This window comes from Erpetoichthys calabaricus, chromosome 11 (assembly GCF_900747795.2).
Source record: "Erpetoichthys calabaricus chromosome 11, fErpCal1.3, whole genome shotgun sequence".
Lineage (NCBI taxonomy): Eukaryota > Metazoa > Chordata > Cladistia > Polypteriformes > Polypteridae > Erpetoichthys > Erpetoichthys calabaricus.
In genome coordinates, this window is record NC_041404.2 from 144618211 (window position 1) to 144635368 (window position 17158).

Consider the following 17158-nt stretch of genomic DNA (forward strand, 5'->3'; position numbering starts at 1 on the left):
GCTATATAGCACCCGACCCGCCACAGACTCACTCAGAGGCACGTGTAAAAGCATACAAGACTTTTATTTTCTTCACCTGTGGGGCACGTCTTCCCCGTGAACCCCATAGGCAATACACCATCCCAAAAGCACTAAAGGCAACACAAAACACTTTTCCTCTGGCACCACCACTCCTCCCAGGCAACCTCGTCCTCTTCCTCCCGATTCTGGCTCATGAGTGGTGGATGCTGGCCCTTTTTATAGCCCACCCGGAAGTGCTTCTGGTGCTTGATCACCTGTTGCTAATTGCACTTCCGGGCGGGGCTGTAGAGGTGTGTAGGTTGGCTCCTGGATCCATGCAGCACCCCCTGGCGACCACCCCAGATCCCCACAGGGTTGTGGAGAACTCCATCTCCCATGGAGCCCTGCGGGAAACTGAGGCTCCATCATCACCCAGGGAGGCTGCCACCAAGCGTCATGGGGGAGGTACTGAGGATCCCATGGCTGCTCCCCCGGAACATATGCAGCAGGGGCGTCCCGGGCACCCGTCACAGCTGTTAAGACCGCCCTGTCAAGGTCCCTTGGCTCCATGGGAAGGGTACTGTTAATGCTACAGCACACAAACACATTTTAGAAAACGCTTATGGGTTTCCAGATTTGTAGCAACAGTTTGGGGAAGGCCCTTTTTTATTATTATTACCACGCTTATTTTAACTTCACCTGTTTGTCATCTGGTACAAATCTTGTAATTGATATTTAACCCACTTCCTATTGTCCAAATGACTTCAGATTTTGCACACTTAACTCGCTTCTGATGACAATACATGAATCAATAATCAGTTTCACTAATTGATCAATTAAGCCATGTTAATTTAGAAATGAAATTTTCATATCAAGAATAGTTAAAAGATTTCACCAATAGATGGCGCTTGTAACAGATAGATAGGTAGATAGATAGATACTTTGTTAATCCCAAGGGGAAATTCACTTACACCAGCAGCAGCATACTAATAAAAAACAATATTAAATTAAAGAGAGTGATAACAATGCAGGTATACAGGCAGAAAATATCTTTGTATAATGTTAACGTTTACCCCCCCCCCGGGTGGAATTGAAGAGTCGCATAGTTTGGGGGAGGAACGATCTCCTCAGTCTGTCAGTGGAGCAGGACGGTGACAGCAGTCTGTCGCTGAAGCTGCTCCTCTGTCTGGAGATGATCCTGTTCAGTGGATTCTCCATGATTGACAGGAGTCTGCTGAGCGCCCGTCGCTCTGCCATGGATGTCAAACGGTCCAGCTCCATGCCTACAATAGAGCCAGCCTTCCTCACCAGTTTGTCCAGGCGTGAGGCGTCCCTCTTCTTTATGCTGCCTCCCCAGCACACCACCGCGTAGAAGAGGGCGCTCGCCACAACCGTCTGATAGAACATCTGCAGCATCTTATTGCAGATGTTGAAGGACGCCAGCCTTCTAAGGAAGTATAGCCGGCTCTGTCCTTTCTTGCAGAGAGCATCAGTATTGGCAGTCCAGTCCAGTTTATCATCCAGCTGCACTCCCAGGTATTTATAGGTCTGCACCCTCTGCACACAGTCACCTCTGATGATCACGTGGTCCATGAGGGGCCTGGGTCTCCTAAAATCCACCACCAGCTCTTTGGTTTTGCTGGTGTTCAGGTGTAGGTGGTTTGAGTCGCACCATTTAACAAAGTCCTTGATGAGGTTCCTATACTCCTCCTCCTGCCCACTCCTGATGCAGCCCACGATAGCAGTGTTGTCAGCAAACTTTTGCACATGTTCAAATATTGATTACAAAATTATACTAAAACAAACCCAAGACTAAAAAGTTGAAAATAATACATTTATAAAAAAAAAACTTTTTAAAAACCACACTTATATTAAGTTAAAAAGTGTACTATAAAGTAAAAAATAAGTCTCTCATAGATCACTCGCAAAATAAAAGCATGGTCACTCTTCATCAATCAACATTCAAAAAACACTTCTTAAAATCTTAGCAAAAGCACACACGCTTTTATTTTACGAGTGATGTACGAGAGACTTATTTTTTTACTTTATAGTACACTTTTTAACTTAATATAAGTGTGGTTTTTAAAAATTATTTTTTATATATATATATATATATTATTTTTCTTTTCCAGCATGACTTTGCTTCTGTGTACAAAGCCAGGTCCATTAAAAAACATGGAGGGACTTGAGTAGCCCACACAGGGCCCACGACCACAAGCTGATCGAGCACCTTTGGAATGAACTGGAATGCCAGGTCTTCCGGTCCAGCATCCATACATTGACCTCACAAATTCTCCACGGGCTGAATGGGCACAAATTCCCACAGACACATTCAAAAATTCTTGTTGAAAGAAGAGGAGAGGTTGTTATAATGTGGACCCTTCTATATTAGAGCCCATGCTATTAGAATGGGATGTCCAGCATGCTCACTTGGGCATGATGGTCAGGTGTCCACAGACGTTTTGGCCATAAAGTGTATCTGAACTATGACCCCCCCCCCCCCCCCCCCCCCCCCCCCAATTTTTTTTTTCTTTGGTAATGTCGTTCTCCTGAGCTTTTGCTTTCCTCTGCTCCTTTGTCAGCTGGCCAAACTGTATCTCAATTATACTACATTAATAGACTTTGGATCGTCATGCAATTTTGTGTTAAATATTGTAATTATGACTGTTTTATTGTGTGCTTCCTATATGTACTGTATATAAGTGTTTTGTGGTTAATAATTTACTATGCATTATTGTAAAATGTGTGTAAGGGCAATATTTTGCTTTGTACTGATTTTGCTGCCTGCTTTGCTCTGTCTGTTAGTCGTAAAGAATGCAGTGTCCAGGTTGGCCTGCTTTTTTTTTGTTGCATATCTTTATTTGCGCTGCCTCACTCATTCCCATTCCTCTATTCATGTTGCATTTATTTATTTATTTGTTTATTTATTTGTTTATTTATTTATTTTTCTGTCATTTTCCGCTATTCTGTTTTGTTTTGGCTCAGCCTGTCCTGGAAGGCGTGGAGGTGAGAATCGCAGCCCAGCTCCGAGGCTCTTTGGAGTTTTCTCTGTTGTGGTGATGGTAGTCGTGTTGCTGTGTGTCCCTTCTGTTGCTCCTCCTCTTTCTCCTTGTGCTGGTGGTGGTGGTGGTGCTGCTGTTTTTGTGAGTTATGGTGTGTCGTGATGTGATGGGGTTGGGGTGGGGGTATCGCCACAACGCCAGTTTTTTCCATCGATGTGAAGATAGGTCTGATTTTCAGCTAACAGAAAACCTTTCCTGCCCTACAATGGACTCTCCCAAGACTTTTGGGGGTTCTTTCAATTTAGAGCTCCTGTTTGTATGCTTAGACGTGAGTAAAGTTACCCTGAGCTCTAGATGCTTCACTTTAACATGCCAGGGCTACAGGTCCTCATACTGAGACAACATATTTTTGAATATTTCCTGGATTCAGATGGTGGCTCTGCTGTTATAAAACTCAATCGACTCTGGCCTTTTAGCAGATACTTTTGCTATTTTAGTCTGTCATCTCAGTGGTCCAAAGGTTAGAGCAGTAGGAACAAACCCTCTGTCTACATTTCTCACCGTATTTGTCGGCTAAGTCACCAGAATCAATAGCAAACTTGATAGACGACTACTTGACACGGTTACGATTCCCTTCCTGCTCACAAGCCTCAAATGGAGGAAGGCCTGTACACTCATATTATGTAGGTCTGTGCCAAACGTCTAGGCCTGACCATTCCACAGCAGCCAAATTCCTAACTCGGATTGCAAGCTCTTGGCCAGCGCAGGTGAGGTAAAGGCTTTATAGGTCATAAATGAAAGACACAAAGGGGGAAGAGGGGAAAAATCAACCAGAACGTTCAAGGAAATTATAGAAAAAAAAAAGATCTAAATCCGTTAAGTACTTCTCTCGTTCGCAAACTGAGCGGAGTTGAGGTTACGCCCCGAGGCAGACGCGTGAGTGAGGAGGGCCCCACAGCCCGATGAGCCTCTCTCGGATTCGCTCTAATAAATTGGTACCGCAAGCAAACTGTGATACTTAGCGCCATGAGAAAGTCGCACAATCAACGGAATGTTCAAGAAAATTCTAGAAAAAAAAAACAATCTAAATCCGTTAAGTAGTAGTTCTCTCGTGAAAAGCGGACAGACATACAAACGGGTCTAAAAAACTATAAGAAATTTTGCGCTTGGGCCATGAAATTTTTAAAACCATTTCTTAGCGAGCACCAATGGGCTAAGGGTAACCTACATTCCAAATTTCAAGTCCTGAAGTTTTGGGAGATTTCGTGATGAGTGAGTCAGTGGTATTTGGCTTTTATAGATATATATATATAGATAGATATAGATAGATATATAGAGATCTAGAGATATAGATATAGATAGATATAGATAGATTTGATTATTGTTTATTTATTAATATTCTTTGTTAAATTATTGGGGGCTTACTTTTTATTAAATTATAGGGAGTATCAATTATGAAATTCTTTTGACCAAATTTTAGGGACTACTAAATATTAATTTTTTTAGATATTATTTGTTAATTAGATTAAGGAATATTTATTAGTTTTTTTTTTTTTTTAATATTTATGATATTTCTAAATTATATGGTTCTAGTATAATGGTAGGGGGGGATTGAATCAAACAAAATATATTTAAGAATTTAAATTGGGAACTGAGCGTGCCTTTATGGTCATATCCCCTACCCTAATCCTGATTACAACTTGTTACTTATACTACTGGCTGGGATTGGCTCCAGCAAACCCCCGTGACCCTGCGTTAGGATATAGCGGGTTGGGTAGTGACTGACTGACTGACTAATTTGAACAACGACCCTAAACAGAAAAGTAAACCCAACTCTGGTTGTTACACAACATAACATAGTGGACAAGTCATAAAATGCGGGCTAATCGAGCATATACTGATAGCAAGCTTAGCTACATTTAGCTGACTGTGAAAACAGAGAAGAGGTGAAATACATCATCAGTGTCAGATGGCACGGGCGCCATGGCTCTCACCATATCATCTTGCAGGAGGATATTCAAGAGACTGCCAACCTTTTTAACACTAGAATTACCAGAGCCTACGAAAAAACTCGTAGATCCGCCCCACCTTAAATTGTTTCTTAAATCTGTTCGCACCTCTCCGCCAGCGTCCTTTGTCCTCTAAATGTGCAGATAAAGACAAGCTGCAAACACCCGACTATTCCATCCCCCCACCGACTTAGAACGTGCACAAACTTCTCCCAGCTCATGCCTTTATTGATTATCTGGGAGTGAAGTGGAGTTTTAGAGTGGAAATAATAGATTGTTATTTAGAACACACGCATTTCATGTGTGTTCCGTTTTCTACAGTAATCTGTGTAAACACATTTTTATAACAAACGTTTTTCATATTCTTGTAGTAAATGACAAAATGTAGGCATAAACTATACAATGTATGAAGCCTGAAGTCCAAATATCAAAGAAACACTTTCACAAAAGGTACAAATATAACAGAACAAGTGCGCTGGTGGGGGATGGAATAGCTGGCTTTTTGCTGCTCGTCTTAATCGGCACATTTAGAAGACAAAAGAGAGGTGAGAACGGTTTTAAGGTGGGCCGGATCTACGAGTTTTTTCGTAGACTCTGGTAATTCTAGTGTTAAGGACCCATGACATCACATAGTTTGTGCATGCCTCTGGCTGAATACCAGTATAAAGTACCCATTAAGTGGGGGTGGGGAATGTATCTGAACTGCCATAGTTATAGCACTTGAGAAAAATCACATTGGGTACCCCTTTCATAAGTAAGCGCATGCATTGGTGAGGCTTCTTAATAAACCTCTAAGATGTGTTGTGCATGCTTCAGGTCATCCGAGATACTGACTCTAAGGAGTTTCTAGCTGCTGACCCCTCTCCGCAGCATCCCCTCCAATTTAGAATGAAGTGTCTGCCTACTCCTGCTTCCTGAATCAATTACCGGCTCCTTACTTTGCTGACATTAAGGCAGAGATTGTTGTCCTGGCACCACTGAGTCAGACGGCAAAGCTCTTCTCGGTAAGCTGCCTCATCACTTTTGATGGTCTGGCCCTATGATGATGATGATGGTGGTGATGGTAGCGTCATCAGCAAATTTAACAATGAGGTTGGAACTGTGTCTAGCCACAGCACACTTGACAGATGGGAAGAAGCTGTGCCGTCGGTTGAGTTCAGGGCCAGGTGTATCCCATCATGGAGGGCCTTTCAGACAGCTGAGTAAACTAAAACTTGATTATCCAAGCAAATTGGTCGACTTTCTTACATAGAAGACTCCCTTTTGAGTGTGTTTTGCCTCTCTAGATTGAGCGAGTCCCCTACTGTGTAAAGGGCTGGTGCTGGAGGTGCACAGTAAGATGTTAGTGTTCTATAAGTCAAAGCAATGAAATGACTCGCCTTTTCATTTTGTTGCCATAATGCTAGTTGCATGGAATTTTATTTCGTCAATCTCATAAAAGTAAAACCAATCCGTACAAATGTGCCACATTTTTGAAATAAACGATCTGTGCAGAGTCATTATAGCCCTGTCATTTCTAGAACAATTAAAAGGTGCAGTGGAGGTTTGGAGAAAGTCATAATTCCTCAAGCCACCTTAAGCAGCAAGAAGAAAAGGAGAAGCTCTCTCCATCCATTCATCTATCCATCCCATGCACCTTCCAAACCTGCTTTATCCTCAGTAGCGTGGTGGAATAGCTGCAGCCTCATCCCAGCATGCATAGGGCTCAAGTCAGGAACAATCCCTGGGCAGGGAGCCAGTCCTTCCCTTGGTGAATCCTTATGCGCACACACACACACACACACACAATCGAGTTAAGGTGAACAACCCGGTTAAGACAGAAGCCTGGTCTCTTAAAAATCCACGTTGACATGCGCAATAATCTTCTGGAATTCTGTTTTGTCAAAATGTCAAACGTCATTAAACTGCACAACAAAAAGAATTACCGTATATACTCGTGTATAAGTCGGGTATTGAAACCCGAAAAATCGATCATAAAATCAGACCCACAACTTATACGCCTGTTCAAAAATGCGACACTTAAATTTTTTTGTTTTTTTTCTTACATCTTCTTGCCTCCTCCAATCTCGCACCAGTTTCTCAGACACATTGAACTTTGTTGCAGCAACGCAGTTACCAATTTCTTTCGCTACTTTAACTATGTTTAATTTAAAAGCAGCTTCATATTTTCTTCTGATCGAACGCTCCATCGTAGATAACGGATGTCCTTACGATAAAAGTGTATGAGGGTGTGAGATACAAAGAACACAAATCAGTGCAAACGTCACTTCGGAATAGTTCAGGTATTACCGTGTGGTCACGTAGGCGCAGAAGGCAGTGTGCTCAGTGGCTACTCTCTCAGGTGGGCATTAGCATGTCATAATCTCTTGGACCAATAGCGTGAGTTTTCCACATTCGACTTATAGGACCGACATTATAAAATACTAGAAATTATACGATAAAATCAAGCACCGACTTATGCGCGAGTATATACCGTAAACGGCGGCGGCCACCATGACTCCAACAATAAGCAGGACTCCAGTGGTCATTTTCTTGTGTTTTATGAATAGGTTTAGTCAAACTGATGCTTTATTTATAGGTTTCCATTACCCGATTGCATGCAACAAACTCTTTTCTGCTTGGTTGTGTGATGGAGCCCTGCCAAGGATTGGCATGCCATTACGTGTTCTTGCCTTACGCCCAGTTCCGTTAGAAGAATAATAGTAATGCATGTGACTTACAATGTGCTGGACATGTATGGCGAGCAGAGAGAGATAGGTAGATAGATAGATACTTTATTAGTCCCAAGGGGAAATTCACATACTCAAGCAGCAGCATACTGATAAAGAACAATATCAAATTAAAGAGTGATAATAATGCAGGTATACAGACAGACAATAACTTTGTATAATTTTAACGTAAAATTATACAGAGGGAGTGCAAAAGAGAGTATCAGAGATGGAACTGTGAAGGGAAAGATGCAATGGAAGATTAAAAACAAGATGGAAGGGTGTGGTAGAGACTGGGTTGAAGACTGGGCAGGAAATAGAGTGCAATGGACAAGAGAGATATTCCTCTCCGCTCTGGACACCTCAGGTAAGGGAAACACTAGTCCTGAGTATGACGTTAATCTGCATCCAGCCCTGCATGTTGGCCCTCCAACTGGCAGGAAAAAACCTGGGGGCTGGTGGCAGAATTGGCACTCCAGCCACCATAAAAAAACATCTGAACTAGTGTGGTGCAGAGGTGTCGCCCGTTGCGTGGCTGCACTCTGTGCTGTATCAGTGCCTGCTCCTAACCTACTCCTCTAGATGGCAGCTGAATATTGTCCTGTGGGCTATTCGGACTTAACACTCTAAAGCAGATCATTACACGTCACCCCAAGTATGACTCGGGCTTAATCATAATTTCGTTGAAGTCAAGAGTCAGAGCCGCACATGGGGTTAAGGCTAAGGACGTCAAAGATTTACAGCGGCAAGTGCAGCAGCCACAATTGCCATCAGATGGTAGTGGTTCCGTGTGTGCCTTCCAGTTTTACCTCTGAACTCTTTAACGCAAACTCCATCTTCATATCCTTTGTCCCCGTCCTGGGCAGTGTCGTGCTTTTAGAACGTTCACAGATCATTTTAATGGAGGATGTCTTCGTAACCAAAGTACTCTTTGAAAATTAAAACAACGCCATGATGGCTTTTAGGGTGACACACAATAAAATGCTGCTATTCTAGTGTGGATCTCCTACTTGAAAAGTCCTGCCCGGCTGTCCCCGTATATCGCATTGATGCTGAGCAAGTGAATGGTGTAAAGGAGCAGCGCAGCATTGCAGTTACAACCCGGCATGACACGCAGATGTCATTATGGTCCCCTTGCATACAGGGTGTCTGCCAGGTGGGTATAGGAGGGCCCAGTGCCACCAACAATAAAGGAATAGTCCACTCAAAAATGATTTATTTTTTTAATTTAAATCTGTGATATTGGCAATGATTGGTAAGGCAGAGTGGTGGCTCTGAGGCTAGAGATCTGCACTGGCAATTGGAAGGTTGCCGGTTCGAATCCCGTAAATGCCAATAGGGACTCTGCTCTGTTGGGCCCTTAACCTGCCATTGCTGAGTGCTTTGAGTAGTGAGAAAAGTGCTATATAAATGCAAAGAATTATTTTATTATTATTATTAATGACGGCCAAGGGAAACATCTAAGCTGGAGAATGGTGATGATAAAGCTCAATTCTGGGTTAAAAAAATAGGCAAAAAAATCCCAGCATTTTTTGTTAGTCTTTTGTTTTGTAAAAATTGAAGGATATTTCATGTAGCAGATGGAGAAAAACTGAAGATTTCATACAAAGGCGTCCACTACTGTCTTTAGAGCGGGAGATAAACTGGATCTCACCAGGACAGAAAAAGAAGGAGAAGGCTGATATTAACGGATTTCACTCCCTCTGCCCAAAGAAATCTCACTTCGGCGCATTGGTGCAGACCTGTAGCCCACGTTCATTTGACGTTGGCTTCAACTACCCAGGGGTGTCCAGCTCCGGTCCTGGTGGACTGCAGTCGCTGCATGTTTTCATTCTAACCCTCTTCCTAATCAGCGAGCAGTTTTCACTGTGTGAACGCTAGGTGGCACTGCTGCCCCTTTAAACCCAACAGACAGACGCTCAGGACACCAGGTAAAAGCACCCAGAAGATATTTTAATTGTCTTCTTCTTTAACAGTGCCCTTCAAGCACCACAGCCACAAGATACTGCTATGTAAATCTCTGCAGTCCTTTATATATGGGTCAGATGGAGAAACTTGAGTTTCTCGTTAGCCCCGAAGTACTTCTGGACACCCGTCCTCGTGACTTGATAATACTTCCAGGCTATGTAGGAAATGAGAGTCCCAAGGTCTTCTCGTAGCGTCCCCTGGCGGCACCCACAGTACCCAGATGCTGAACTCCAAATTCTTTGATGCCTTTTCGGGAATCCGGGGCACCGTTATGCTGTAGGGAAGCTGTCATCTAGCGCTTTGGGTGGGAGGCAGTGTCCAAACGTAGCCGCCTTCCCCCATCCTTCCATCCATGGGGCGTCCTGGCGGGGCTGAGCTGCTGGCCGTCTCTCCCTTACAACTGCTAATTAATTCCTTTTCCCTTCATTTTAATTGCCCTGTATTTAAGGATTCAGTCCTCTGAATTGATTCCTTTCTTCATTAAATGGCAGCCAAACAGAAATGAGACGTGAATTAGCCGATAGATGACCAGTTAAACTGGAACGTCAAACTCCAGTTCACTTCAACCAGTTTCTTAATGAGAAGCCGATTCTTGCTGTTAATTAAAGCCGTCATTGACTATCAGGACTTGTTGCTGCTCTCGTTCTGCCACATCAGACTGTTGATTTTGTGTTTTTTCTAAGACCACCGTCAAGATGTTTTGGTGACCTGAGCAGACCAACATGACCGAGACCTTCACCTTTCTTTATTTTCAGGTTAGCTGTTCATGTGGCGGCTAGCTTTGGGTCTCATTATTGTTCGGCTGCTCATTAAGGAAAACGAAACAACTAAGGGGTCTGAGTCACGTCAATTAAAAACGAAGGCAAAACAAGTTAATCGGCAGCAAAAACCGCTCGCTAATTAAGAAGATGCAGCCCAGCCCACCAGGACTGGAACTGGACACCCCTGAACTAGACCAACAGCAGAGTGCCACACTGCGCATGTGCGTGAACCGGAGATGTTCACCACGTAATGTTCAACTCATCTTTACTTTTTTGATTTATCCTCGTATCTTGGCTGCATTTTTAAATCAATACAGAGGTACATGTTTGTGGTTTTCATGGACAACATATCAAGGTGTTAAGTTAGGGAGCCATTGTTGCTTTATGCTGATGATGATGATGTCCTCTTTCCCTCATCTGATTGTGACCTTTGGCATACACTTCAGCAATTCGCTGCCGAATGTGAAGTGGCTGGGATGAGGATCAGCACCTCCAAGTTTGAAGCTGTGGTTCTTTCTTAGAAAGGATTGGGGTGGGGTGATGGACTGCCCTCGGAGGAGGAGGTGGCGGCAGCGTTCAACTATCTCAGGGAAAGGGATGGGAAAAGGGAACGTAAGATTGACCAGTGGATTGGAGCAGAGGCAGCTGTTCTGTGGACGCTGTACTGGTTCATGGGTGTGAAGCCAGAGCAGAGTCTAAAGATCTGTATCACTGTCCTCGCCTATGGTCACAAGCATAACAGTAACAACTAAAACAGCGTGATCGCGAGTACAAGTGGCAGAAATGAGGTTTCTTCGCAGGCTTGCTGGGCTCGACACTACATGACAGGGCGAGAAGCTCAGCGATTTATGAGAGAGTCGAGTCGCATCGCTGCTCCTCCAGACCGAGAGGAGCCCATTGAGGTTGTTTTAGGCATGTCGGTAGGTTACCTCCATGGGTAGCTCCTCATTTAGGGCTGTTTCAGGCATGTCCCTCTGGCTGAAGACCCTGCGGCAAACCCAGGACACGTTTAAGGGACCCTCACCAGAAAACGCAGTTAAGAAGAGTACCTTGATTTAAAGGATAATAACAAATGAAAATTCAGACGTGAGCTTCGATAGGCTTTGCACCACAGGAACCGAGTAACCCAAACTCTTCTCTAACATTTCAGTAATTATTTACCGCTCTGATCTTTCTGATCATAAAATAGGTCATGACGATAGCAATTGACGAGAAGAATTTCTCATTAATTGCGGAGTTATGGTATATTCCTCTAGAGCGCCTCTTTCTCTTGCACGATTTGGCCCAAAAAACTAACTTAGCGCATCGACATCTCATAACAGGCTTAAGTTTGGAGTTTGGTGTTTTTCTGTCCAGCCGTTTTAGCTCTTGACTGTCCACAAGAAACCGTGACACACACAGACTCTCCCATTATGGAGATATCACATCGATTAAATGTCGAGATCCACCGAAAAGCGGAGAACGAAATTTTTTGACGAATCGAAAGCTTTCGCTCCTTGCGAAAAAAACGTTTCAGTTCATATCAGAATTATGAAAATTTCTGGGTGCTTCCAGTCTTTCTCAGGCTAGTGCAGCGGTTCTCAAACTCTAACAAAAAAGGGGGCGCAAATGTCGTGGCGTAATTTCACTGTTCGTAGGAAAATTTTAAACTTGTAGCGGTGTATCGGCAGCAAAAAATATAGGAATAAATTTTATTAGGGATTCAAAAAAAACTTTAGGGGGGGTGCGATTAAAACTGTTATGAAAACTCGAGTCGCAAATACTTAAAGGTTGAGGAACGCTGCGCTAGTGTATTTAACAATATTTCACAAAAATGACGTGTTGCGAAGATGCGCTTAGATACCACCGGCCATGTGGATTGTGCAACACGTTTTTAATAGCATTTGCTGCTGTTCAGCATTGCTGAAGCTCATTTCATCATCATGTCCGTTCTCCATGAACTATGAGACTAGATGTTTTTCTCAGCCGTAACTACAAACAATATAGGTTAGGTAAAAAGAATAATTCTTTCAAATAATCATTGTTGAGTGGGGTGTTCCTTTAAGATCACAAGCACTGAGCTCTTTGTTGTTTGTGTCCAGTCAACTAACTCCATGCTGTACCTACTGTATGTACGACCCCCCCCCTTTTTACTATTTAATTATATACACTACCGGTCAAATGTTTTACAACACCTCAGTTTTTATAGAGATTCACACAGTTTAATGTCTTAATGTTTCATGAAATCAAAGCATAGAACAAATAAATAATTAGAAATCATTAAGTGTACAAAATGTTTATTGATTTTATTTGGATTCATTAAAGTAGCCCCCATTTGGTGATATAACAGCCAAACTGTGGCAACCCTTTTGATTCAGACTGCTGGTCACTCTGTGCAAGTCACCAACTCTGCTGTCTCCCTGGCCATCACACTTCCTCCTCCATGTGTGACAGTTGGGGGGGTCACAAAGTGAGGAACCCTCACCATCACCAACTCGACCCTGTGTGATGAACCGAGGATTTCCAGTTTGGATTCATTGGTCTGTAAGTCTTTGTTCCATTCTGCAGTAGTCCACAGCAGGTATTTGAAGGCCCTTTTGTGTCCTTTATGGAAATCTTTCCTGTCACTCGCCCTGTCAAACCCGCAGGACAAAGTCTCCTCTTCACAGTCCAGACTGACACTTGCTGTTAAGCTGTTGTGCTGTGAGGCACCTGTGGTCACGCCAGCTGGTGACCAGCTCAGAAACACGTCTTCTGATTGGGTCGTGACTTTGGCTCTACTGGATCTCTTCCTATCAGAGTTTCTTCCAGTTTTCAGTTGCCTTTGGATTGTGTAGGACACCACTGGACTCACTGACCCTAAATGAAAGGCCTACACTTCAGTGCTCTGTCTCATTTCATTTGTTCCTCGCCGTTTTCTCGCCATTATCACTTAAATATTGTCCAAGTAGGACTTCAGAGGGTTTAGTGACACAGTCAGTTCCATCTCTGCTTTAAGACACACAGAGGAGTTTTTAAGTAATCAACAGAAGTTGGGACACCTGTGCAAATTGTTTGCTTCATTTACTTGAATTGCTGCAGAACATCTGTAGGGTGTAACCTCTCTGAAGAAGGCCCATTTGTAATATTCTGATGTTTCCTGTTTTTTTTCTGTTTTTGCTAACCTAAACTTTAAATTTAAACTTCTGTCAGTTTGCTGCTTACCCTTTCGCCATTATTTAGGTCATTCATTGCATTCCACCTGATTAAATTTGAAGAAAAACCTGAAAAATGGAGGTGTTTGAAAACTTTTTTGGCCGATAGTGTGTACATATATATATGTATGTATTTGTGTGTGTGTCTGTGTCATACTGGGGTGGCTAGGTTGATGGTGATGGTGGTGGTGGTGCTGCTGCTGCTACTGTGAAATTTTAATTGCTGTTTGCACTATCTCACAAAGTCCATGTGTTGTTCTTGACAGGAAATGAGAATTTGCTCTGCAATTATTAATCTGTTCCATTTGATACCGGCGGCCCCCCAGACCCTAGTGAAGCCCCTCCTGGAGGTGGTGATGAAGACTGAGCGAGCCATGCTAATTGAGGTAACGCCAAGTCACTGAAGCGCAGCACTGCTCATTTAACATTTCGGAAGCGAGATTAATTGCCTCCGTTGTTTTGCTCCTGATACCAGCAGCCTGCTTTTCTCCCAAAGAGAATTCTCGCCGTTCGTGTAAAGCATGGCTTATGTGTCACATGGTTACTGCTGGCCGGACTGGCCCGAGTCCTTGGCGCGTGTGCTCTGTGTGGCCTTAGCTGTCCCTGGATTGACTTGCAAAGAGGTGTAAACTCCACCTGTGCTCTTGCTGTTTGCAGGCCGGCAGTCCCTTCAGGGAGCCTCTGATAAAGTTTCTAACTCGTCACCCTTCCCAGACTGTGGAGCTCTTCATGATGGAAGCAACCCTGAATGACCCTCAGTGGAGTCGGATGTTCATGGTAAGCACTTTAGACAGGTCTTAGGAATTTGGGATTCTGTAAATGTTTTGGGCTTAATGGCAGCAAGGCATTCATTCTTTGGGGGGGGGTCGGGGGGTCGAGTTCATTTTGTACACCCCTGGCCAAATGACATGTTTTGTTGACATTTGAAGTAAAAAAAAAATAAATTAAATACAACTTGGACAGAGAAACAACTAAAATATGGCATTTTTTAGAAATGCTAATGCACAGTTAAGCTTTATTTGATAATGAGCTGAAGAAATGTAAAACAGGCCTGTATGCGTTTGTTGGGGCAGATCAGTCGGATCAAGTTGCTCAGGATGTCGCACTACACAACTGGCTCCAACTCACTAAGATTATGTAAATTAAGTCTGTGGCTGAAAACGAAAAAGTTGGGAGTGGTCTCCCCTCGACTTCTTCGCATACACAGATATGGGGATGGATATTTGAGGAGTAAACCGCAAGACCATGATTATATTTTTTATATTATGTACATTGCAGAACCATCAACAACAAATCAAATCAAATAAATAATATATTGAACAGTTATTATAGAAGTAAAGTTGAATAAATCGGACTCTGCAGCTGCATAAATAATAAAGTACCACTTCCGGTTAGCGGAAATAGCCAAAAGTTAATAGAAATCTACGTTTTGTACCTAATACTTGTATGCAAAATTTAGTTGACCAAAGTGAGAGCGTACTGAAGTTATTGTGTTTATATACACACACACACACACACACACAATTACAAAAATGGTGTTTTTGGACTCAGGGATGTCTAAAACATCAAGATTCATCAACATCTCGAAATCAAACTTTTGGACAATTACAATACTTTCCTTACGAGAAAGTAAATCAGACTTAGGGAAGTCTAAAACGTAGAGATTCATCAAAATCTCGAAACTGAATTTTTGAACAATAATAATAATTCATTACATTTATATAGTGCTTACGATTACAATACTTTCCCTACGAGAAAGTAAATCAGACTTATGGAGGTGTGAAAGGTTGAGATTCATCAAATTCTCGAAATCGAATTTTTGGACAATTACAACACTTTCCCTATGATAAAGTAAATTGGACTCGGGGAGGTCTAAAACGTAGAGATTCATCAAAATCTCGAAATCGAATTTTTGGACAATTACAATACTTTCCCTACGAGAAAGTAAATCGGACTCGGAGGCAAAAACGTAGAGATTCATCAAATTCTCGAAATCGAATTTTTGGACAATTACAATACATTCCCTATGATAAAGTAAATTGGACTCGGGGAGGTCTAAAACATCGAGATTCATCAACATCTCGAAATCAAACTTTTTGATGATTACAATACTTTCCCTACGAAAAAGTAAATCGGACCCTAGGAAGGTCTAAAATGTAGAGATTCATTAAAATCTTGAAATTGAATTTTTGGATGATTACAATACTTTTCCCTACGAGAAAATAAATCAGACTCAGGGAGGCAGAAACGTAGAGATTCATCAAAATCTCGAAATTGAATTTTTGAAGGATTACAATATTTTCCCTACGAGAAAGTAAATCTGACTTAAGGAGGTTTAAAACACTGAGCTTCATCAGAGTCTAAAGGTCGAATTTTTGAACAATTACAATACTTTCCCAACAAGAAAATAAATCAGACTTATGGAGGTCTGAAACGTCGAGATTCATCAAATTCTCGAAATCGAATTTTTGGACAATTGCAATACTTTCCCTATGATAAAGTAAATTGGGCTCGGGGAGGTCTAAAACATCGAGATTCATCAAATTCTCGAAGTCGAATTTTTGGACAATTACAATACTTTCCCTATACTTCATATACGAGAAAGTAAACAAAAAATTTAAAAAGTAGTGTGTTGGGGTCTTTAGCAGGTGAATGTGGAAATGTATTGAAGTAAAAGCTGAATACTGTAATAGGGTTGCGCTGTACACCAGTACTGGAACAGCACCAATAAACCATAAACTTTAAAGTGGAATGTAACAGCACTTTGGATGTTTGGTACCAGAAAATAAATATCAGCTTTCCTCTCAACCTCCCCTCTTTCCCCAATCTCCCTTGACACTCAGTATGGCCGTTGTGTAAAAATGTCCACTTTGTAGACGTCACAAAACGGTACTACATGCTTCACTGTGTTCTGAACTTCACAGGGGAACCCCACCTTATTGTTTGGACATGACTGTGACTTCAGGGACCACCTCTTGCTTCAATGCGATCAGGTCTTCTAGGCTATCAAGAGGGAAGTAGTGTTGGAGGGATGCTGGAGTAAGACGGAGCGGGTTTTGGAGTTACCCGTTATTTACTTGGTACCTGTACTGACACAGTTAAAATTTTAGCACCAATCTTTGTGTCCCACACGCCCCAGTTAGAATAAGTTTCACAGGGACTTTGTTGTTGTGTGTACAGAGTTATGTCAGGTGTGTACATGCATCTGCTAATCAACATGCAACACGTCACCACTCTCCTACACCCGAGTTAAACTACATATAAAGTGACGTATTCGCACCCTGTCTTGCTATATGGTTGCGAGACAAGGACGCTGTCCTCTTTCTCTATGAAGTATGAAGGAGGTTTGTTTTCATCTGACTGTTTGGGGTCTTAAGAGCTCCAGTATTGGCTGCAGCCTCTTGACGGGGGTCTTTAATGCTTTTGTACTAAAAGGTTGATGGAAACCTGCGTGATATTTTGTCTTGAATTCCTCACCTAAATTAAGAGCACTAAGCAGACACTGAAGAGGGGCCAACCTTATTGCGGTTGACAGTG

At 42.5% G+C, this 17158-nt stretch overlaps 1 protein-coding gene across 4 annotated transcripts in view; it reads left to right on the top strand.

Annotated features, from left to right (window-relative positions):
- trrap (transformation/transcription domain-associated protein) overlaps positions 1–17158 on the top strand; it is a 227557-nt gene that overhangs the window by 112318 nt on the left and 98081 nt on the right. For 2 of the 4 annotated variants that reach the window (XM_051933670.1, XM_051933672.1), the window contains exons 32-34: positions 2986–3006; positions 13888–14007; positions 14279–14398. In XM_051933670.1, coding sequence (XP_051789630.1) covers positions 2986–3006; positions 13888–14007; positions 14279–14398 — 261 coding nt within the window. The remainder of the gene's footprint in view (positions 1–2985; positions 3007–13887; positions 14008–14278; positions 14399–17158) is intronic. The other 2 variants (XM_051933671.1, XM_051933673.1) reach the window with 1 other exon arrangement.